The sequence below is a fragment of the Rhamphochromis longiceps genome, linkage group LG3 (assembly GCF_057381845.1).
Source record: "Rhamphochromis longiceps isolate RC_006_pf linkage group LG3, R_longiceps_female_GT1.1, whole genome shotgun sequence".
NCBI lineage: Eukaryota > Metazoa > Chordata > Actinopteri > Cichliformes > Cichlidae > Rhamphochromis > Rhamphochromis longiceps.
The window spans coordinates 26,748,150-26,771,695 of record NC_140559.1 but is presented as its reverse complement, the minus strand read 5'-3'; the positions used below and the strand labels follow the sequence as shown (position 1 = coordinate 26,771,695).

Genomic DNA, 23,546 nt, shown 5'->3' with positions numbered 1-23,546 from the left:
ATATAGAAAATAAGTTTATTTAGATAAGAAAAATTAATTATAAGTATCTAGCATATTAATACAAATGCATTTTTCCCAATAAGAATGTGTATTTCAAAGAAAATGAGATAGAATGACAGACCACTTATAATAAATTAATCACCTAAATTTTTTTACATTTTCTCACCAAAAGTGTTCTGTCAGTCCGATTGTTTGCTGGCAGTTTTGCTATGTGGCTCAACTACATGGAAGGTAAACCTTTTATTGAGAACTAAGTACATTATGAAATCAACATCAGATTATTTCTTCTTTATTCAGAATGAGGTGTTACTTGGACACTTGGATAATGTCATTTGGACTGGAGAACTGTAGTCAGATTAACAAACAGTTAACAAATAGAGTTAAGGTAGTCAGGACTGAGTGGACCACATTAACAGAATGTGAAATAGCAAACACTGAGGATAGCTAAAAATTACTCAGGAATCCCATACACCAATGGGAACCACGAAGAGACAACTAGGATAAAAGGTGATTTTAAAGGGCAGGGGCTATCAATTTTGGCTGCATGTTATAAGTGTCTCTCTCTTGCTCAAAATTAATCTGTTTTTACATTTATCTTCCCAATAGACTGTGTTGACATCATACGTTGTCGCAGGTTTTATTATACAGTTGCTTTATTTAATAGTGGACTCGACTGAGGATTTCCACTTAAATATAAGAATACTCTTTACCTCCTAATTGTTAAAGTAACACAACATTTAAAAAATGTATATAAAAAAAGTCTTGGTTAAATGAGGACAAGATCAAGGCTTAGTTATAATACACCATTCTAAAATTAACTACATGTTACATAGCTTAGTCAGATTTGTTTGGAATTGCATCATGTAAAGGTGCCACCAGCTTACATGTTACGAGACCAGAGGTCTAGTTGCAAAAATACTAAGACTAACAGGACTAATAGTAATAGTCCTACTTTCCATTATGCCAGCAGCCAGTTTTTAAAAACTCATACCTAACACTCTCATACCTTAGTCTATCATACTTTTTTAAACACAAAGTTGTTGGAATATCATACATATCTGCTCTTTATCGACTGAAATAAGGCTCAAAATCTGTGACCCAAATAACAAAGTTTTAGGCGAAGATAATAAAACAGGGTCCCTTTGTGACACAGCCTGAGCCGAAGTTTATTTTTGCATTAGTGGTATCCATCAGTCACACAGTAGGAGGCGGGTCTAACCTACATTTTTTTGTTATATTTCAGTCTAATTTTAATGCAGTCACTAGCGAGACACCATGGAGCTCACAGCTCTTTGCAAGAAACTGTGTGAGTACTTTTGTCTTCTTGTAAAATGTTGTAATTTATCCTTACAATTTATCCTCCCTTTCTGAATTCCTAATTTGATAATGACATGTTGTTTGATGGAGTTATTTGCTGAAAAAACTTCAAATTTAAAAAAAATCTAAGACCCTTTTATGTTTTCTTCATCTCTACAGTGACAGCGTTTTTGGTGTTGGTGGTTTCACAAATTCAACATAACTATGCACAGGACAGGTGTAAGTTATTATCAACTTAAAAGCAAAGCAAAACACAGACATAAAAGCAGAAAGAAAGAAAGAAAGAAAGAAAGAAAGAAAGAAAGAAAGAAAGAAAGAAAGAAAGAAAGAAAGGACATCACTAACATATTATTATTCAGCAGTAACCAAGTTTTTTTAGGGCCTACATATATTTCAAAATATCACTATATTGTCAAACTCATTTCTTTTTATTTTATTATCATTGTTATTTTTACATTTCAAATACAGCTTTTGCTCAGATTGTTCCCACTGGACTTCAGCTCTTTGAATATAGCTCCCTCTCAATTAACTGTGAGGGTCTTAATCCCGAAACTGGATGGACTGTAAAGAGGAGACGAAAGGGAGAAGTCAGTGCATGTGTCAGTAACTGGGTGACAACAACTGCGTCTGTCTGCGCCATCAAACCTGTTTATCTCACAGACAGCGGAGAATACTGGTGTGAGATTGGAGGCGAGAGGAGCAACACTGTCAACGTCACAGTCACTGGTAATATGCATTTTCATAAAAAACATTCACTCAAGTAACACATGAGCTTTAAACTATGTATATCACCTGCAATAAAGCGAAACTGAGATGTCACAAATCTAGTTGTGTGTTACAAAAAATTAGTCAGAGGTAAATTAAAGCTTAGATAAGTTAGAGTAAAACCCAAACAAACGAGAAAAAAAAGGTGCTTTATCCAGTCACTTTTTCAGGTTTACTGTGCTATTACTGGTTTAGACCTCTTTTCCTTTCAGAGGAAGATTTTGGTCTATATTCCATTCATTTTATTCAATTGAATTGAGTTAAATTTTATATACACTCAACAAAAATATAAACGCAACACCTTTGTTACTGCTCCCATTCCCCATGGGATGGACGTAGAGACCTAAAATTCATTCCAGATACACAATATAACCATCCCTCCCAAACAGTGGTCACAAATCAGTCCAAATGTGTGGTAGTGGGCACATCTGCTATATTGAGATAATCCATCCCACCTCACAGGTGTGCCACATCAGGATGCTGATCTGACATCATGAGTAGTGCACAGGTGTACCTCAGACTGCCCACAACAAAAGGCCACCCTGGAATGTGCAGTTTTGTCTCACAGCAAAATGCCACAGATGCCACAAGCAATGAGGGAGCGTGCAATTGGCATGCTGACAGCAGGAATGTCAACCAGATCTGTCGCCCGTGCATTGAATGTTCATTTCTCAACCATAAGCCGTCTCCACAGGCGTTTCAGAGAATATGGCAGCACATCCAACCGGCCTCACAACCGCACACCTCGTGTAACCACACCAGCCCAGGACCTCCACATCCAGCAGGTTCACCTCCAAGATCGTCTGAGACCAGCCACCCAGACAGCTGCTGGAACAATTGGTTTGCACAACCAAACAATTTCTGCACAAACTGTCAGAAACCGTCTCAGGGACGCTCAACTGCATGCCCGTCGTCCTCATCGGGGTCTTGACCTGACTCCAGCTCGTCGCCGTAACAGACTTGTGTGGGCAAATGCTCACATTCGATGGCGTCTGGCACGTTGGAGAGGTGTGCGCTTCACGGATGAATCATGGTTCACATTGTTCAGGGCAGATGGCAGCTGAGAATGTCCCAGTTCTTGCATGGCCAGCATACTCACCGGACATGTCACCCATTGAGCATGTTCGGGATGTGCTTGACCGGCGTATACGACAGCGTGTACCAGTTCCCACGAATATCCAACAACCTCGCACAGCCATTGAAGTGGAGTGGACCAACATTCCACAGGCCACAATTGACAATCTGATAGACTCCATGCGACGATGTGTTGCACTGCATGAGGCAAATGGTGGCCACACCAGATACTGACCGGTTCTGGGTCCCCAGACCCCCAATAGCGCAAAAAAACTGCACATTCCAGGGTGGCCTTTTGTTGTGGGCAGTCTGAGGTACACCTGTGCACTACTCATGATGTCAGATCAGCATCCTGATGTGGCACACCTGTGAGGTGGGATGGATTATCTCAATATAGCAGATGTGCCCACTACCACACATTTGGACTGATTTGTGACCACTGTTTGGGAGGGATGGTTATATTGTGTATCTGGAATGAATTTTAGGTCTCTACGTCCATCCCATGGGGAATGGGAGCAGTAACAAAGGTGTTGCGTTTATATTTTTGTTGAGTGTATATAACATCAAGTCACAACTACAATTGTCTCAAGGTGTTTTATAATGTAAGGTAAAGACCCTACAATAATATGTCTATATTGACATGATGAAAAACATCATCACACAGCTGCAGTGGATGTTTCATGTGCATGTGAATCTCCCATTCTGCAACAAGGGGCTCCACTGAATTTTTGTTCACAGAACCAATATAAGATGCTTTGTGAGAAGGTGTGTTGTCCTGTTAGATGGATTCACCACACACATAAAGGGATGGACATAGTCAGCACTAATACAAAATGTGTGCCAAGAAAATATTCCCCACACTATTATACTGCGAGCAGCATGCAAAATTGCTCATACAAGGCAGGATGGATCCCTGCATCCAGATATCACAGCAGAAATCCAGATTCATCAGATCAGTTCTAATTTTGGCGAGCCTGTGTAAATTGTTGTCTCACTTTCTTCTTCTTAGCTGACAGGATTGGCTTCTCTTGCTCTGTAGCCCATCTGCTTCAAGGTTCAGTGTGTATTCAGAGATGGTCTTTTGCACAGTTTAATTTAAACAAAGTAAGTATTTGAATTACTTTTGTTTTCTTATCCACTTGAATCAGTCTGGCCATTCTCCTCTGACCTCTGGCATCAACAAGATATTTCTACCCAGGAAGCTGATGCTTATTGCATATTTTCTCTTTTTTGGATCCATCTCCAGAAACCCTAGAGATGATTGTGTTGGCGACGGTCATGAGCCAAAGCATAATCAAGCTCATTTAAATCACCTTTTTTCTCCCATTCTGATGCTCATTATCCTATGCCTATATACCAAGTTGCTGTCTTGTGATTGACTGATGAGACATTTGCTTTAATAATGACAAAATTAAACAAAGTGACAACATTTTGTCAAAGCAGCTGACTCTCAGTAATGTCTGTTGATATTTTAGCTGGAGCTGTGATCCTGGAAAGTCCTGCTGTTCCTGTGAAGGAGGGAGAAGTCGTGACTTTTATCTGTAGAAGTACCATGGCCCCTTCTGCTCACATAGCAGATTTCTTCAAAGATGACCGACACATCAACAGCAGCTCCACAGGCAAGATGACCATTACTAGAGTTTCTGAGTCTGATGAAGGGCTTTATAAGTGCAATATCTCAGAGTTTGGAGAATCTCCAGAGAGCCGGCTGGCAGTCCGAGGTGAGACGTGAAGATTTTTTACTTTTAGGCTCAATTAAAAAAAAAAAAAAACCCTGAAAAGTCACAGCAAAAATATAAGACAGTAAAACTGAAAAAAGTCATTCTCAAACACCAAATATTAAAATAAAAATAACAAACTGTAATTATGAAAAACAATTCAGATTTAAACCTATTCTTTCTAGATTTTTCTAAATTTTACAGTTCTTGCAATGCTGTTAAATAGTGTTTTATTAATTTTAAAATGTGTTTTATTAATTTTAAAATGTAAGATGTGAACATCTCTCTTGATTATGTATGGACTGTATGTTTTAAAATTAAAAAATTAAACAGCTTAAGTATAATATTTATTGCCTATTCAAATGCTTCTCTTTCCATCTGCTATTTGTTCGGTTTTGTAACTCTAAGAAGTGTAAATTAGGCATGTTTTGTTTTTTCTTTCTTTCAGCCTTTCAAAATGCTCAGAGCTACTCACAGAACTCTTGCCATGGTTACCTGGTAGTACGGACCATTTTCACTGTAATCATGGTTTTTCTTCTGCTGCTCATCGTGGGACTTCTTTACCGTGGAAATATATGAGTTACAAAGAACTGACTCAAACTCACTTCACCAAACAAACAATCGTTTCTGGGGTTTCATTTCATACCAAAATAGAAATATTCTAGCAAGAAGCTTTGTCTTTGTCTTGCTTAGCCAAGGCTTATTTTTTTTCTCTAATCTTCTCTAAAATATAAGGTTGTGCTTTCATAATTTCCGATATAGCTTGAGGTATTTTATTTTGTCTGATCTTAGACAAGCACAACATGTGACAGCTTTTACTATATATAATAAATAGTAAGAAGTTTCAGAGTGTCTGTTCAGTTACCACTTGCAGAAATTATCAAACAGTCAGAAGTGAAATCAACCACAGGTTAACAATCCATTAAAAAAAAACCTGTAGTGGTGGAGTGTGGTCTGTAGCTCAGCTGCAGGGGAGGGGTGGTATAGTGGGTTGAGGGCTAGTGCCAGGGAGGCTGGCTGGTGCTATTATCAGTAGTTATCTAATCATCCCTCCCCTATTTCTACAACAGTAGTGTGCTGGGACCAGAGAGAGAAGAACTGAGCTGGTGTCACTGCAAAGTGTTATTATGCAGTAAGGAAAGAAAGTGTGAAATAAAGAGTCTGCACAGCAACAGAAATTTTCTAGATGGGGCCCTCAATATCTTATTACAGATGGGCTTTATAATTTTAGACGCTCTACATAGCTATACATATGAGATGAATTAAGATAATTCTTTCAGCAAAAAGTATTTTTGAAAATAGTTTGGAAAATCGTATTACTTTAAAATATTATCAAAATCTGTTACAACTGTTTGAGGGTGAAAGGAGGAAGACAGGACAAAAGGTATGCTGTGCAAAAACCAGAGATTACATTAATGACAAATAATAATTAAATGCAGAATGGTGTATAAAAACATGGTGAGTGAAAAAAAACAGATAAGGGAAGATGAAACAGTGCATCATGGGAAGCCCCATCCCAGGCATAAGTAACAGGTTCAGGGTCATCTGATCCAGCCCTAAATATATACTTAGGGCTGGATCATTCTTGTTTTTGTCTTTTTTTTTGTTCCTGCAATTCTCAGACATCAAATAAAGATTTCACTGGAATTATTACACCATAAATCGGTTCCAGCATTTTTTTTGTCTGCAGTTATAAATTCTTCCGTGAAAGTATTATTTTCTCTTTAGATTTCAAAAGTGAAAATAAACCAATAATTGTATGCTGCAGAATAACCACATCAAATCATCTCAATAAGCCAAATCCATAATACTTAAGGTATTTATTCACTTACGAACATAAAACATTTTTTTCATTATTTTAAAAAAAAAAGTAAATTTATGATTTATTATTTTTTTTAAATAGCAAATATATGAGGTGACATGGTAGTTGCCGCACAGAAAGAAGGTCAATTCCACCTTCCACCATCAGGCCAGGGTTTTTCTGTGTGGAGTTTGCATGTTCTCCCTGTTTTTGCGTGGGTTCTCCCTGGGTACTCCGGCTTCCTCCCACAGACCAAAGATATGTTAGTGGGGATAAGTTAATTGATCAATCTAAATTGCCCATAGGTGTGAATGTGAGTGTGAATGGTTGTCTGTCTCTGTGTGTTAGCCCTGCGACAGACTTTCCAGGGTGTACCCTGCCTCTCGCCCTATAACAGCTGGGATAGGCTCCAGCGACCCCCCGCGACCCTGAAAGGGATAAGCAGAAGCGAGTGGATGGATGGATAGTAAATATATGATATTTCAGCAACTGCAATTCCACCAGAGTATACCCTACCATACCATACCATACCATACCACCTGTCATGGTCTGCGGCCCGCCATCCGGGGTGCTGTTGGGATGCCCACGCCCACGGGCGTGGCTGCTAACCCCACACCTGCATCCCATCCCAGGCGATCACCAGGTGGACTATTTAATCCTGCCCTACCTGCTGCTCCACGCCAGTCCGTAGTCGCCTCTCAGCGGTAACGTACACCTTCGGGAAAAACCCTTATGACAAATTATCCATCTGAACTAACACTGTTTTGCCCTGTGTACTCAGATCACAACTCGGCGTTTTTGCGAGCCACCTGCCTGTCCACCTATCCGCCTGAGATTCGGATCACTATCAGCCTCGCCGTTTCGACCCCTTTGGAGCTCCCCCCCCCTCTGGTTCACTCAGCCCGGCTATCACCGTAAGACGCATACTCCACCTTCCCTCGTATGCTGCCTTTTTTCCGCACCCCAGTAATCTGTTTCTCTTTTTGTTTTACAGCCTCTCACAGCCCCGCTCTCGGCGTTCCCTGCGCGGTTCACCTCCCCAGTCCCTCGGTTTCTTCTGGTTCCACACGTTGTTTTTTCCGGCTACCCTCACGGGACACCTTTAGTTATAATAAAAATTACTTTCTTTATTCTCTCCTACCCTGGTGTGTGTGTTCTGCTTCTGGGTCCAGCCTGCGCACGGAACTTCGGTTCATGACACCACCTTTATTTATAAAGCACTTTAACATAAAACCAGAGTTCACAAAGTGCTGTACATGCTAATAGCATAAGTAAAGAAAATTAAAATGAGATAAGATAAAATAAATAACTAAAAAAACTAAAATAAATTGAAACATGTTAAAACAAATTGAGTCAACCCCTCTAATCAATGCCAAAGGCTTCAGCGAATAAATATGTTTTAAATGGGACCAACTGGCATATTTTACAAGTAATGGCTCCCAAATCTGAAAGGGAAAAATGATGAAAAAAAGTTGATGCTAGGTAGACTACAGTTATCTCATTGAACAAGAAAAGAAAAGAAGAAAATTGCAGATTGTGTGATAAGAAACTTCTAGAAAACTGAGAGGAATGTGATTAAATACAGAAGAAAAAGATTGCAGTGTCACTTTCTTTGATAAACATCTACATACTTTTTGAACTGGTCAAAAGAGTCACCACAGCTCAAAGAAAAGTAGGTTGTAAGAAAACAATGTGCATTCTCAACCCAACTCTCTGTTAAAGGATAATGTGTGTTGACTTTATAATCCCTTTCAAACTGCCTGATAACAAAGGTCAGTTCTTTTTATAAAGTGAGAATGGGTGTAATTTCTTTAAACTTTCATTTTGATGAACCAGCAGCTTTTCTATTAGTGGATGATTTGTATGAACTGTATTAATTACTTGGGGTTGTGTTTGTGCTCATGGACAGGTTACCTCCAATACCATACAAGATGCATCAGTCTGTATGTGTTTTTTCTGTGTTTGAATTTGTCTAACTATTCAATATCAGATTTCTGTTATTTGACTTTTGGAGTACCTTTACATCCTGGAACCTTACATCTTTCTTCATAAAGTCCTCTCCCAGTGACCAACAGTCTCCCCATGCATGCACACACCATCATTTAAATACACACACTATTGCTTACCCAAACACATCACATTTAATTCAGTCCTGATGTCAATGCTGTTCCTCAGACCTGTCACTTTCATCCAGCTCTGTTCTAACAGAAGGGTTGGCCTTAGGACTGCAACTGATCTTTAATCTTTCCTTCCATAAAATGCACTATTGCTCATTTTCTGCAAGTTTGAATCAGGTATTTTTGAGTAGGGGAACACCTAAAAACCTAAAACAAGCAGTCACAAGGACCAGAATTTAGAATCACTCCTTTACCACTGCTGCCCAAACAAAAGTGGCCTAACTGCATAACGTTACCCTAATGCAACAAAAGAAAAACCACTGTTATAGTGCTTAAATCTGCCTCTAAGCAACTAAAATACTTCTTCAGACATTCCTGTACATGCAAAATTTTGAAATATACTTATTTCAATTTAAACAAGCATAAAAATTATATTAGTCTAGCATTAGCTAGCACTGTGTTGTTGCTCTACACACAGGCCAAAGGTCAAACCCTCCTCTATGCCTCAGTTTACTGAGCACTGAGGTATTTTGTGTCCCACATAGCAAAATTTGTATGGCCCGGATCTGGCCCGCACAATGTGCCTACATGTGGCCCATATACTGCAAAGAATGAAGGCCCTTTGGTGGCCCAGATCTGGTTTGCCAGAGGTGGCCCACACATGGGTCAGCACAAGGCCAGTTGCAGACACACTGGTGGTCCTGTGCTGGCCCATTTGTGGATTACCTCTGGAAAACCTGACCTGGGCCACCAAAGGGCCGTCATTCTTTGCGGTATGTGGGCCATGTGTAAGTTGTGTGCAGTCACGGACCAGTTACAGACACAACTTCGAACCAATAAGCTTCCGATCAGCTACAGCCACCCAGTGGTAAACATGAGTAAACCGTCACTAGGGTTTGGATAAAGTGTACACTCACAAACCTGTCAAACCTGCATTTGAAACTTTGGCTACTATAGCAGTATAGTATTGCAACATAGCATTTGGGTCTTCTAACTAAAATAGGAAAATAGGAACATAAATTATGAGGTGCCGTAAGGGACATTATTACTGAAACGCTCTCACACACACTACTGAAACGCTCTCACACACACTACTGAAACGCTCTCACACACACTACTGAAATGCTCTCACACACACTACTGAAATTTTAGCTCTCACACACACTACTGAAACGCTCTCACACACACTACTGAAACGCTCTCACACACACTACTGAAATTTTAGCTCTCACACACACAACTGAAACGCTCTCACACACTACTGAAATTTTAGCTCTCACACACACTACTGAAACGCTCTCACACACACTACTGAAACGCTCTCACACACACTACTGAAATTTTAGCTCGCACACACACTACTGAAACGCTCTCACACACACTACTGAAACGCTCTCACACACACTACTGAAACGCTCTCACACACACTACTGAAATTTTAGCTCTCACACACACTACTGAAACGCTCTCACACACACTACTGAAACGCTCTCACACACACTACTGAAATTTTAGCTCTCACACACACTACTGAAACGCTCTCACACACACTACTGAAATTTTAGCTCTCACACACACTACTGAAACGCTCTCACACACACTACTGAAACGCTCTCACACACACTACTGAAATTTTAGCTCTCACACACACTACTGAAACGCTCTCACACACACTACTGAAACGCTCTCACACACACTACTGAAATTTTAGCTCTCACACACACTACTGAAACGCTCTCACACACACTACTGAAACGCTCTCACACACACTACTGAAATTTTAGCTCTCACACACACTACTGAAACGCTCTCACACACACTACTGAAACGCTCTCACACACACTACTGAAATTTTAGCTCTCACACACACTACTGAAACACTCTCACACACACTACTGAAACGCTCTCACACACACTACTGAAATTTTAGCTCTCACACACACTACTGAAATGCTCTCACACACACTACTGAAACGCTCTCACACACACTACTGAAATTTTAGCTCTCACACACACTACTGAAACGCTCTCACACACACTACTGAAACGCTCTCACACACACTACTGAAATTTTAGCTCTCACACACACTACTGAAACGCTCTCACACACACTACTGAAACGCTCTCACACACACTACTGAAATTTTAGCTCTCACACACACTACTGAAACGCTCTCACACACACTACTGAAACGCTCTCACACACACTACTGAAATTTTAGCTCTCACACACACTACTGAAACGCTCTCACACACACTACTGAAACGCTCTCACACACACTACTGAAATTTTAGCTCTCACACACACTACTGAAACGCTCTCACACACACTACTGAAATTTTAGCTCTCACACACACTACTGAAACGCTCTCACACACACTACTGAAACGCTCTCACACACACTACTGAAATTTTAGCTCTCACACACACTACTGAAACGCTCTCACACACACTACTGAAACGCTCTCACACACACTACTGAAATTTTAGCTCTCACACACACTACTGAAACGCTCTCACACACACTACTGAAACGCTCTCACACACACTACTGAAATTTTAGCTCTCACACACACTACTGAAACGCTCTCACACACACTACTGAAACGCTCTCACACACACTACTGAAACGCTCTCACACACACTACTGAAATTTTAGCTCTCACACACACTACTGAAACGCTCTCACACACACTACTGAAATTTTAGCTCTCACACACACTACTGAAACGCTCTCACACACACTACTGAAACGCTCTCACACACACTACTGAAATTTTAGCTCTCACACACACTACTGAAACGCTCTCACACACACTACTGAAACGCTCTCACACACACTACTGAAATTTTAGCTCTCACACACACTACTGAAACGCTCTCACACACACTACTGAAATTTTAGCTCTCACACACACTACTGAAACGCTCTCACACACACTACTGAAACGCTCTCACACACACTACTGAAATTTTAGCTCTCACTCACACTACTGAAACGCTCTCACACACACTACTGAAACGCTCTCACACACACTACTGAAATTTTAGCTCTCACACACACTACTGAAACGCTCTCACACACACTACTGAAATTTTAGCTCTCACACACACTACTGAAATGCTCTCACACACACTACTGAAACGCTCTCACACACACTACTGAAACGCTCTCACACACACTACTGAAATTTTAGCTCTCACACACACTACTGAAACGCTCTCACACACACTACTGAAACGCTCTCACACACACTACTGAAATTTTAGCTCTCACACACACTACTGAAATGCTCTCACACACACTACTGAAACGCTCTCACACACACTACTGAAACGCTCTCACACACACTACTGAAATTTTAGCTCTCACACACACTACTGAAACGCTCTCACACACACTACTGAAACGCTCTCACACACACTACTGAAATTTTAGCTCTCACACACACTACTGAAACGCTCTCACACACACTACTGAAATTTTAGCTCTCACACACACTACTGAAACGCTCTCACACACACTACTGAAACGCTCTCACACACACTACTGAAATTTTAGCTCTCACACACACTACTGAAACGCTCTCACACACACTACTGAAACGCTCTCACACACACTACTGAAACGCTCTCACACACACTACTGAAATTTTAGCTCTCACACACAACTGAAACGCTCTCACACACACAACTGAAACGCTCTCACACACACAACTGAAACGCTCTCACACACACTACTGAAACGCTGTCACACACTACTGAAATTTTAGCTCTCACACACACTACTGAAACGCTCTCACACACACTACTGAAACGCTCTCACACACACTACTGAAATTTTAGCTCTCACACACACTACTGAAACGCTCTCACACACACTACTGAAAAACCAAGTCATTTCAGTTGAACAGGAAGGCATTTCAGTTGAACAGGAAGGCATTTCAGTTAAACAGGAAGGCATTTCAGTTAAACAGGAAGGCGTTTCAGTTAAACAGGAAGGCATTTCAGTTGAACAGGAAGGCATTTCAGTTGAACAGGAAGGCATTTCAGTTGAACAGGAAGGCATTTCAGTTGAACAGGAAGGCATTTCAGTTAAACAGGAAGGTGTTTCAGTTAAACAGGAAGGCTTTTCAGTTGAACAGGAAGGCATTTCAGTTAAACAGGAAGGCATTTCAGTTGAACAGGAAGGCATTTCAGTTAAACAGGAAGGCATTTCAGTTGAACAGGAAATCATTTCAGTTAAACAGGAAGTTAATTCTTGACAAGGAAACTGAAGGAAAAAGTGTTAGATTTCAAACAAACCACTACACAGATGTCTACTCAGCAACCTGTTAGTTAGGGGTGGGTTTTTATAATCGATTTATTGATTAAAATCGATTCTGGCTTGGATAACGTGAAATCGATTCATTAAAATCCTGAATCGATTTTTTAATATAAATTTATTTTACCCGAAATGCCAGAATCTCTGGTGAAACCTCACAAAATTTCAACAACCACCAAACAGCTAAGACAGTAAATGAGAGCAGGTACACGGCTTCTGCACAAAGACGTAAACACACAGCGCGGACCCGCGGATCAGAATCAGTGAGATGTCGCCTTTCTCACCCGACAGCACGGACACGGTCGGGGCTGAAAGCCGACAGCTCGCTGACTCTGATCTGTCGGCAGGTCCGTGCTTTGTTTTCACGCCGTTTTTGCGCCGATTCTAAAGCTGTTAGTTTGATCTCTCTCCAAACAATATTGACTGAACCAGCAGCAAAAGAAGATCCAAACTACGCTTCACATAAACATCGTCATGAATTCCCTCACTGTTTTGCTTCCACCACGATAAAATCGCACGTCATGCACAGCCCTCTCTCTCTCTCTTTCTCTCTCTCTGTACTTCAAGAACAGTTTCCCGTCTAAAAATCTGTTTTCTACATTATTCGCTTGCTTGTTATGCACAAGTCTACTGTTGTTTACAGCGCAGTCGGCCGCTGTTTTTTTTTTTTTTTTCATTTTACATACTTCCGAAAAGAAAACCTAATTTCTGCCGTTCAATACTGAATAAATTTAAACTTTTTAAAATTATGCAAAATGCAAAACGTTAGCCGTGTCTCTAATAAAACCGCTGTAACGTCAGAGGTAACGTTCATATGTTGATTAATGGTTTTCTTTCGTTTTTGATGTACTGCAGAATATTTTTTATAAAATCCCAGGCCAGGAAAACCACCTTCATGTTTTTATGTGTTTTATCTTCAGCTACTTTGACACAAAGGCATCTGCTGTGATGCTCACACCTTTGATAAAGTCTTGCGTGTGTCAGCGTCCTTTTTTTAAATACAAAAATATGTAAATGTACTGATCTGAATTATAATATTTCTGACTGTCAAAATTCCCCATAATCAAATCGAATTGAATTGAATTGAATCGTGGAACAAATCGATTCTGGACCTTAGTGAGACAGCTGCATTACTTAACAATATATTAGCCTCAGCATAAGTCAAAATTTAGAATAGCGGGAGACGTGCATTATCCTGGTTATTTTTTTTGGCATATGTGCTTTTTGTCTTTTTTTAGCAAAGAAAAATATCTTAAAATCATCAATAAAACCAGGGAGAGAAGGCTTAGCGTTCCTCCATTTAGCACAATGGATATGATATTTACTCAAAAGTATGATGATGTTAATAATGTCTGAGACATCCAATGCTAGATGATCCATATAAAAAAAATTATGATGTAATTCAAACAGTGGCACATCATTAATATTTAGGGAAATCCAATTTTTTAAGTTGCACCAAATACATTGTGTGATAGGGCATAGGAAAAAAAAAAGATGTTCTAGGGTTTCATTTTCATCAGTACAAAAAGAACACTGATCCACCTCAAAGCCAAATCTCTTTTTTTAGAAATTCTGCCACAGTATTAGTTTTGTTTAAAGTGTGTTTCTTTAACTTTAGGTAGAATAGGCTATTTCATAAATTTTTAGTATGCTTTATCCAGTGTATATGAAATAACTAAATTAGAACCATGCCATGTAACCATTCTGTTGTAACTATGAAATATTTTGTCTTTGAAGAAACTACTAACAAATTTCTTATTGCATTTTTATCAAACAGCTGACATTGCCCTAGCAATAAATTTGGGAGCACTGATGAGAAATTATTGTATATCATAAAAATTTTAATCAAATGAAGCAGAGGCAGTGGGACCAGTTCACAAAATTTGTTATATTCTCTTTGAGAACAGTTTAGACAATATTTTTCTGAAAAGTCTGTGTAACTTAGAATGACACCGTTATCATCCAACAAATCTGTTATGAATATAATATTTTTGTTCAAACCAGTCACTCTTGAAAATTGATTTTTGATTAAGTGTTATTACCCTATTATTCCATAAGGTTGAATTATGGGGAGAAGTTGTGGGTAAATCTCATTTTCCCAAAAATGCAACGTCTGTTTTATAAAGTTTGATAGCTGCTTTCTGGACCGAGACAGGAATATAAAGGACCGAGCTTGGAGGAAGATATGTGAAGAGATCGGGCAACCTGGTAAGTTCATTCATTTCTCTTAAGTTTTCTCTAAAGTTTTCACTGACCCGGGGAAGCCGCACAAAAGCTAGCAAGCCACCGCTATTTTCCCACTGACGTACAAATACCGTTCTGCTTTAAAGGCATGTTGTCATTTAAGAATATAATTTATTGTTTATTAATAAACAGCACACAGTGGTCCCGCTGTTCATCCGTCACTGCCTCTTTTTTTTTTGATTTCCTTTTTCTTTTTTCTGCACCGTACAGGATTGCATTCTGCAGCCTGATTGACAAATCTCCTCCGTGTCGTGTCTTCTGCGCTTGCCAAATTTATCATGTTTGGTTTTGATAACCATCACGTCCAATAGAGAAAACAGCACAAAAACACCCATAACTATGAGCCTCATTCGGAAATAGACACCTGCACCGTGAGGGAAAAAGGCGCACGAAAGTGGCGGGCAGATGAAGACAAACGGCGGCATAATAATACTTTTACGTTTTGCAATCTACAAAGGTTTGCACTTTGAGAATCAATTGTGAGAACTGTGACCAATGTTCATGTGTGTGGGGAAAACAGTGTATAAAGTGCGTGGCCAGGGGCTAGTTATTCTGAGAACCCCTGATTATATCCTGTCTTTGTTTTTTTTTCAATGTTGAAATTAAAATCTAGTAGCAGCCTTCTCATTTCTTTGTGTTTTGTGCTGTTTTACAGGCCCACAGGGGAGGACGGCTCCGAGGCAGATAAGGGACGGGTCCCAGGACGGTCCATCGGTGGTGGAGCTGGCCACCCTGGTGTCCCTGAAGAGTCCACACCAGTCTCCAATGGAGCAGTTCCTCCTCAGCCTTGTTCCTGCTCTGGAGAGCAGCTGGTCCTTTTTATTCCTGTCTCTCTGTAAATTCTTATATTTTATATATTTATGTTTAATGTTTTTCTGTTTGAGAATTTTAATATTATTTCAAATAAATTTTTATAATGACTAATGTCTCAGTTCTACTACACAGCAAATGTTGGCACACGACTTGACACATGTAGAATTTATTTCATATTATACTAATGACAAAATATACTAATACAGTGGGATGCAAAAGTTTGGGCAACCTTGTTAATAGACATCATTTTCCTGTATAAATCGTTGGTTGTTACAATAAAAAATGTCAGTTAAATATCATACAGGAGACACACACAGTGATATTTGAGAAGTGAAAAGGAGTTTACTGGATTTACAAAAAGTGTGCAATAATTGTTTAAACAAAATCAAGCAGGTGCATAAATTTGGGCACCACAAAAAAGAAATGAAATAAATATTTAGTGTATATCAATGTGTGCGTCTCCTATATGATATATGGGGTGCCTTTGTCTGGACGTGCTTCCCATCCAGAGCTGCACAGCACAGAGGGAAGTTCCAGCGCTCCTGGAATCCCTCTGTGATGGACCGCCAGTCTCCAGGTGAAGGCGCAGCCATGAAGTCGTCCACTAGACAGTCCCAGATGGCCGTCGCTGCCTGGGGGGTGATCTGGCTCACCGTGGACACACCGACTCTGTAACTGAATGCTTGGTGCTGAAGGAGTCCCCGGTGACAAGGAACCTGGACAAAATTGTTCAAAATCAGTATTATGTGTACTGCAGTTACAAAATACATTATTCAAATTCCAAAATACTTTTGTGATGTCAGATTTAAATCACAAAACTTAAATCTTACATAAAACATTTTGTAATTATAAGGATAATTACAAAATGTATATTAGATCATATCTAAAACTGTTGTGTTTTATTTTAACTTTAACATATCATAATTTGATTGGTAGCAACTTTCACAACTACAGTGAGCCAATCACTCATAATTTCTAAACATGTCAATCAGGTAGGAATGAAGTGAGACATTAATAGAAATAAAGAGTTGTATGTTGACATGTAGCCCTTTCCTTGCTCATATCATTAATATTTTTGAAAAATTAATCTGTGATAAGACAGCTTATCAAGATAGAACCATGTAACTAAAGATGAACCAAACTGTTCACAGTTTTATCCAACTCAGTTTTAAGAAAGGCTGGTGACCCCTGTTATAGAGTCTGACAGCTGCAGGGATTATATACAAATATTCAACTATCCCAGAATTAAACCAGGTCTAAATAAAAAGGAGTGAGTATCACTACAAAGGTTAACTCAGTGGTCCTAATGCTACAGTTTGATATCAGCAAACACCGAGCGCATACATTGATGTGACACCACAGCCATGCTATCATTGCAAACACTGATAACAGCATAAATTGAATTAAATCGGGACTTGATGAGAGCTTCTGAGTATCACTAGAAATATTATAAACAGTCGTCTCCGTACCACAGTTTGCTATCAGTAAACACCGACAGCATTCACTGTTAGCATAGCACATCCATGTTAGCAGTGTATAAATGGATGGTTTAGCATATATTAGCACAGGTATCAATAAAGGACTACCGTATTAAACACTTTTACTAACCTCAGGCAGACGGACAGGCGCTCTGCAGGTGGGATTGAGCGCCTGTAATTGGTGTCCAGGCGGGCGATGCTGGGACCGAAGCGGGACAGCAGGTCCTCAAACTGGCCGAGTGAATGACGGTGATAGCGCTGGAATCGGCCGTCATCCAGGCGCAGCTCCTGGAGCAAGTGGTGAAACTCACCAAACTGCTCACGCCTCTGGAGGACATGATGGACCCAGGTACGGCGAGGACGTCTTTTACGCCGCTACTCTGCTCTCCACAGTAAATAGAGAAGGGAGACTCTCTCTTCAAGCGCTAGCTCGACAGCTGCCATCTTTCAAAGATACCGGTCTAGCACAACTTCATCCCAAATCCCTCCCACATTTCCGGTTCACGCGCGTTAAAATATGATATTTTGGGGCGCGGGGGATTTTTCTTGGACACGCGTAGAGGTTGCGAATGTGCAGGCGTCAAGTTAGGGGTGTTTGGGGATTTTTTCACGTGCCCATCGCGTTCGGTGTGAACACACGGTAACATATCTAAAGCTTGAGAATCACCTGAGAGCTGGCTTTAAAAAGGTGAGCTAATCCTGTGGTTTTTTTTTCAATGACAGGTGACACTTTTGTTATTTTTCATTTTATCTGAAACTGATCATCACGTCACTGTTAATACCTACAACTGTAGAACTATAAAACTAAAGGCTTTCGAGAGTAATATTTTGTAAAGAAATGCATAAACTTTTTTCTTAATGTGATAATGTGTGGCATTATGTGGTAAAGATTTGACATCTTTGTTTATCCTGTTATGCACACTACTTGTGTTTGAAGAATTTCAATTCAACCAACCTTTGACTTTGGCGTTCTCCTTTGCCATATTATATTCTTTAACAAACTAGATGTTTAAACTGTGTTTAAACACAGCACAGCTCTCTCTCTCAGGAAGACCGAGACCTGTCGGTGAGTCAGACAAAAACACAGGAAGAGGAAGTTCGTACAAGCAACACATCCTCATTTCAGTCTCACACTCACAGGGTCACCAGAAAGACAACATGGAGGTCAGAGTTCTTGGGATCAGACTCAGTGAGTACTAACCTTGTCTAACTATATCTTTGTAATTATTTAAAATAAGCATGTATGGAATTAAATGGCAAATTAATATAACAAAAACACTCCCATATATTTACATCATTTCATTATGGAATTTTTAACTGCTCAGTGACTCAACACTAATGATAAAGAAAATATATGTAAAAAATTTAAATGTTTAACTGTTATTCTCAATCCTTACAGTGATTAATGTGCTGTTGATGTTGGTTACAGTCGTTGAATTCAGTGACTCTCAAACACATAGTAAGTAGTTAAAAATTTATATTGATATATTTCTAACATAAAAATAATAGGTTTAATATCTCTCAAGACAACTTGTAAGGTTTGGCAATGATTGCATTTATTTTCAAACTAAAATAGAGCTACAATGAAAATGACATTACAATACAACTATGACATTGATATTTAAGAAAACTTGAAAAATATAACATATATGTGCATTTCTTGTTTCAGTAAATATAATAATATTGTCCATTTGTGTTTACTTACAAAGTTTAAAACAGCAATTGGTAAGTCCATATTACCAACTGACAGAAGCAATAACACATCTTGATTTTCTGTTTTAGATTCAGGTTTTCCTGACGTTGTTCCAAACAGGCAACAGTTCTTTGAATTAGAATCTATCACAATCAGCTGTGAAGGGCTACGTGGACTGAGAGGATGGAGAGTGATGAAAAAGATAAATGGAGACCTTAGAACATGTGCTCCAACCTGGGATACTACTGGGCCTTGCTATATTATTAATGCATATCCGAAAACTGACAGTGGAGAATACTGGTGTGAATATGGAGGAACACAAAGAAGCAACACTGTCAATATCACTGTAACTGGTATGCACATATACAAAAAAAAAAAAAAAAAAAAAAAAAAAAATACACTATGCACTTACATATTTAGTCCATCCACTGTTTACATCAGTTGGTTTGGTACATCATATACAGTCGGGCAAGTGTGTGTTTGCGTATGTGTGTGCTTGAAGAATGATATATGACCAATTTTTAGGTCAGTTGTGTTTTGGTAATATATACAGTCATGCACAATACATTAAATTATTATAGTTATATTATATAATTATTATAATTATATTGAATTAAATTAAGCATTACTCTGATAACAAAAACACTTTTGTCACAGTAAAGTTTGTATAATTTATCATGCATTTCTTCTTAAAAAAATGATATTTAACCTATTGCCTGTATTATTTGAAAGATTAAATAATTTAATCAGAAATCAAGTTTTCTATAAGAAACTTTTCAAGTCATGTGCCATTCACATTCAGATGGTCCTGTGATCCTGGAGAGTCCTGCCTATCCTTTGTTGGAGGGAGATAATGTGACCCTGCTCTGTACAAAGAAGCATGCACACCCCAATTTCACTGCTGAATTCTTTAAAAATGGTGCCTCCATTGGGATCAGTTCAACAGGAAAGCTGGTGAACCCCATTGTTACCAATTCTAATGAAGGGCTCTACAAATGTAGCATCTCTAAGACTGAAGAATCACCAGAGAGCTGGCTAGCTGTTGGAAGTAAGTTTTATAGACAATTTAAAACTGTGTTTTATCTAAACTGCATTTTAAAGTTTAAAAATTAAGGTTCATGTGTAACCGAGATACAGTACACAGGTGGATTGGGGTATATGTTATATTTTTACATTAATATACAATTTTTTACATTAATGTACATCATTATAATTATGTCTAATACACGATGCATGCAATTATCTTTCTAGGAGCTGATGCTCCACCTCAAGTGCTTCACTCAGACCTCTACCTTTTGTTCGGCACTGGTTTCAGTGTTTTATTGGTGATTATTTTGCTTCTTCTGACTGGAGTAGTTCAACTTCAGAAACATCAACAAAACATCAGACGTCACATAGAAGAAACTTCTTTGACACCAAGTATGGCTCATCTTTAAAGAACATGACTTTTTATATAGCATTGAAAAGAATAAACCAAATAATAAGCACCTGCTGCCCTGGTCTAGTCTGATGTCAATCCAGAGTAGAAATGAACACTTACACATCTTTTTGGTAAATTTATGTAAAACTAATACATATCCATGCTACAATTAGAGCCTGTAATTTTAGTATTTTGTTAGGTGGTTACTAGCCTTCTTGTTTTGTGCACCCCAACACCCCTTATTTTAGTGTTCTGGTCACAATTGACCCGTTAGTTAGGGTTAGGGTTAGCTCTTAAATTAACATAAGAAACATTTTTCACCACCAAATTCAGTTCAGTGGGTAGTTCAATGGGTCACTCGGTGGGTTGTTCAGTAGGTCGTATAAGTGGGTCTTTCATTTGGTCATTCAGTCGGCCATTCAGGGGCTCAGAGGCCAAAGGGGGGTGGGGGGCGGTGTTGGAGGTGGATTACCATTCATTCCCTATGGCGGCCATCTTTGGCCGGGAACACCACAGATGTAACAAAGTTGATTAAAACACTCAAAATTCAATGAAAAAGGTGCTCTTCACTTTTATATGTTCAAGTGCATAGTGTGGAGGAAGTCATAAGGCCTCGAGACAATTGGATGTAAAACACAATATTTATGAGTTTTTTAAATTTTTTAATTGGTCAGATTTGACCCGGACATGACAGGAAGTCTAGGTAACACCTGTCATAATATAACATACATAGTTAAGGTTTTGTGAATACATATTGGATGCTACTGTCGCGAAAATTAAAATCATGCTGTCCTTTTTTAACATGTTCAAGGTACTGAAACACTGTAATTCTGTATTATTAATTGGTAGGTGGTTGCTAGACAACATTATGACTTCATAATACTTACAGAATACATAATACTTACATAATATCATAAATGCTCATCTTTTATGTTACTATCTGTACTGTGAGATTGTCCTTGACATGTGCTAGTCAATCTTAGAAAACAATTTTCATCTTCCTCTGCAGTGATCTTTGAACTTTGTATGTTTCAATGTCAGCAGGGGCCAGCATGACTGAATCCACCCAGGTGACGCATACCCTCATCTCTAAACCAAGAATGATGAAAGGTAATTTGCCTAACAGGTGAAAATATTGAAAATATAACATCCCTAAATGCTTATAGAGCTAGTGGAAGAAAAAAATGTAATCTTAAAAAAAAGAGAAAAATATTATCTTGTTCAGTCAATCGCTTAAGTGCCTCAAAAATTAGTGAGTAAGACTTATATTTATCTGACTTCTGGAGCATTTTCAAAAATCTTATAATTATTCAGCCATTGTTACAGTGTGCTTCAGGAGCTAAAGATGTTGATTAAACACAAAAGATTCTCACAGCCAGAAACACACAGTTAACCACACTAAAAACCCACAGGAAAAAAAAAACTACATGTAGATGAGAACCCTCAGTTTAAGCACAAGGTTATTTGCAGGTCATAAAGTATCATAATGACAATACTATGTGACAATGTGTACATCGGGTTTATTTTTAACTGGTGGACAGATGCTCAGCCACTCGACAGCTTAATTAGTGTGTTAGCAAGTTAGTGGAATTTTTAATAGAAGCAATGGGGGCAGACAAGAAACATAACTGTTTTAAATTTGTTACCTTACTTTTTTTTATAATTGCATTTCACAAATGATCAGAAAGTATTACAGTAAATAATGTAGAATTTCTAAATTATTTGTTGTTTCAAGTATAATTTCCAGAATGATTCAGCTTCCATTTAAAAGAAAAAATAAGTATTTTGAAATGAAATTTTTGCTCAAAACAGAAACAGCAGTAGCCAGGTGGTTGGAAACAGCTCGTGCAGATACCAACCGAGTTTTAACAGAAGAGGATCTGGATCACTTCTATTGTACAATCCAAAGCAACGCGTGAGGGAATTATTAGTTTCTAGTGTCCCTTTTTCAGTTTTAATGTTACTGCAACATGTAGACAGAAGACAATGAACATTTATGTGGTTATTAACAGATGTTAAATGTTTCAGATAATCCAGGCTACTTACTTTTATATAAAGACTGAATGTGTTGATTTATAATTTATGAAAAGGTGTCAGTTTGCATGAAATAAAAATTACCTCAACTTCATGTTTTCTAATTATCTTCATTTTTCATATGAAAGAGGAAACTTCACCCACATCACATCATCATTTCTAATTTAAAAGGCAGAAGTGTGTTAAAACTGAACCAAGAGAACATCTGGTTGTAGTTGTTCTGCCTCATTACAGGAATAAGAAAGCTGTTGCAATTTTAAAAAATATATTCACTGTGGCCTCTGCGGCAACACAATGTAACAAATGTAGCTTAAACAGAAAGCTAAAATTTCATCAACACAGTGTTCATTTATGGGAAAGATGTTGACTTTTCTTTTATTGAAATGGTGAAGTTGCAGGAATGTAATTCTAAAATAAATGTATGTACTATGACATGTTGTGTTCAGTATATGTACAATATGAGAAAAAAGTATATAAATATATTGCCACTAAATACTGCACATGGTTTTTATTAAGTTCTTATCATGTTTTGGGTCTTTTAAAACATTGATTAGCAATAAGCAATAACCTTAACATGTGCTTTGTAGCTAAAAGCAAAGCAGAACATAGCAGACTGCTATTTAAACCTGCGTAGGACAATTTATCGTAAATAAAGTATACAGTTCAATCACATGAGAACTAGATTTTATGTTTAAAATAATGTTGAAAGAATAATGCCACTGCTTGTTAAGGTTTATATGTATGGGT

The 23,546-nt window shown here is 38.6% G+C and overlaps 3 protein-coding genes across 4 annotated transcripts in view; 2 read left to right on the top strand and 1 right to left on the bottom strand.

Moving 5' to 3' along the window:
- The window catches only part of LOC146673713 (butyrophilin subfamily 3 member A2-like), a 177,155-nt gene that overhangs the window by 32,985 nt on the left and 120,624 nt on the right, over positions 1-23,546 (bottom strand). The gene's annotated exons all lie outside the window — the stretch shown is intronic.
- LOC146673720 (low affinity immunoglobulin gamma Fc region receptor III-A-like) lies at positions 1,276-5,453 on the top strand. Its single transcript, XM_085401004.1, has 4 exons — positions 1,276-1,306; positions 1,786-2,043; positions 4,632-4,877; positions 5,323-5,453. Exons 1-4 carry the CDS (start codon positions 1,276-1,278, stop codon positions 5,451-5,453), a joined length of 666 nt encoding a protein of 221 aa, XP_085257130.1.
- Positions 18,706-22,890, top strand: LOC146673719 (low affinity immunoglobulin gamma Fc region receptor III-A-like). Of its 2 annotated transcripts, XM_085391406.1 has the most exons (6): positions 18,811-18,841; positions 19,435-19,698; positions 20,148-20,393; positions 20,597-20,764; positions 21,810-21,875; positions 22,578-22,890. In XM_085391406.1, exons 1-6 carry the CDS (start codon positions 18,811-18,813, stop codon positions 22,682-22,684), a joined length of 882 nt encoding a protein of 293 aa, XP_085247532.1. In that variant the 3' UTR covers positions 22,685-22,890. The 2 variants fall into 2 exon arrangements, 1 of the variants encoding a protein (XP_085247532.1); XR_014908775.1 differs by lacking the exons at positions 20,148-20,393; positions 20,597-20,764; positions 21,810-21,875; positions 22,578-22,890 and adding an exon at positions 19,052-19,111 and having other exon boundaries at positions 18,706-18,841; positions 19,435-19,534.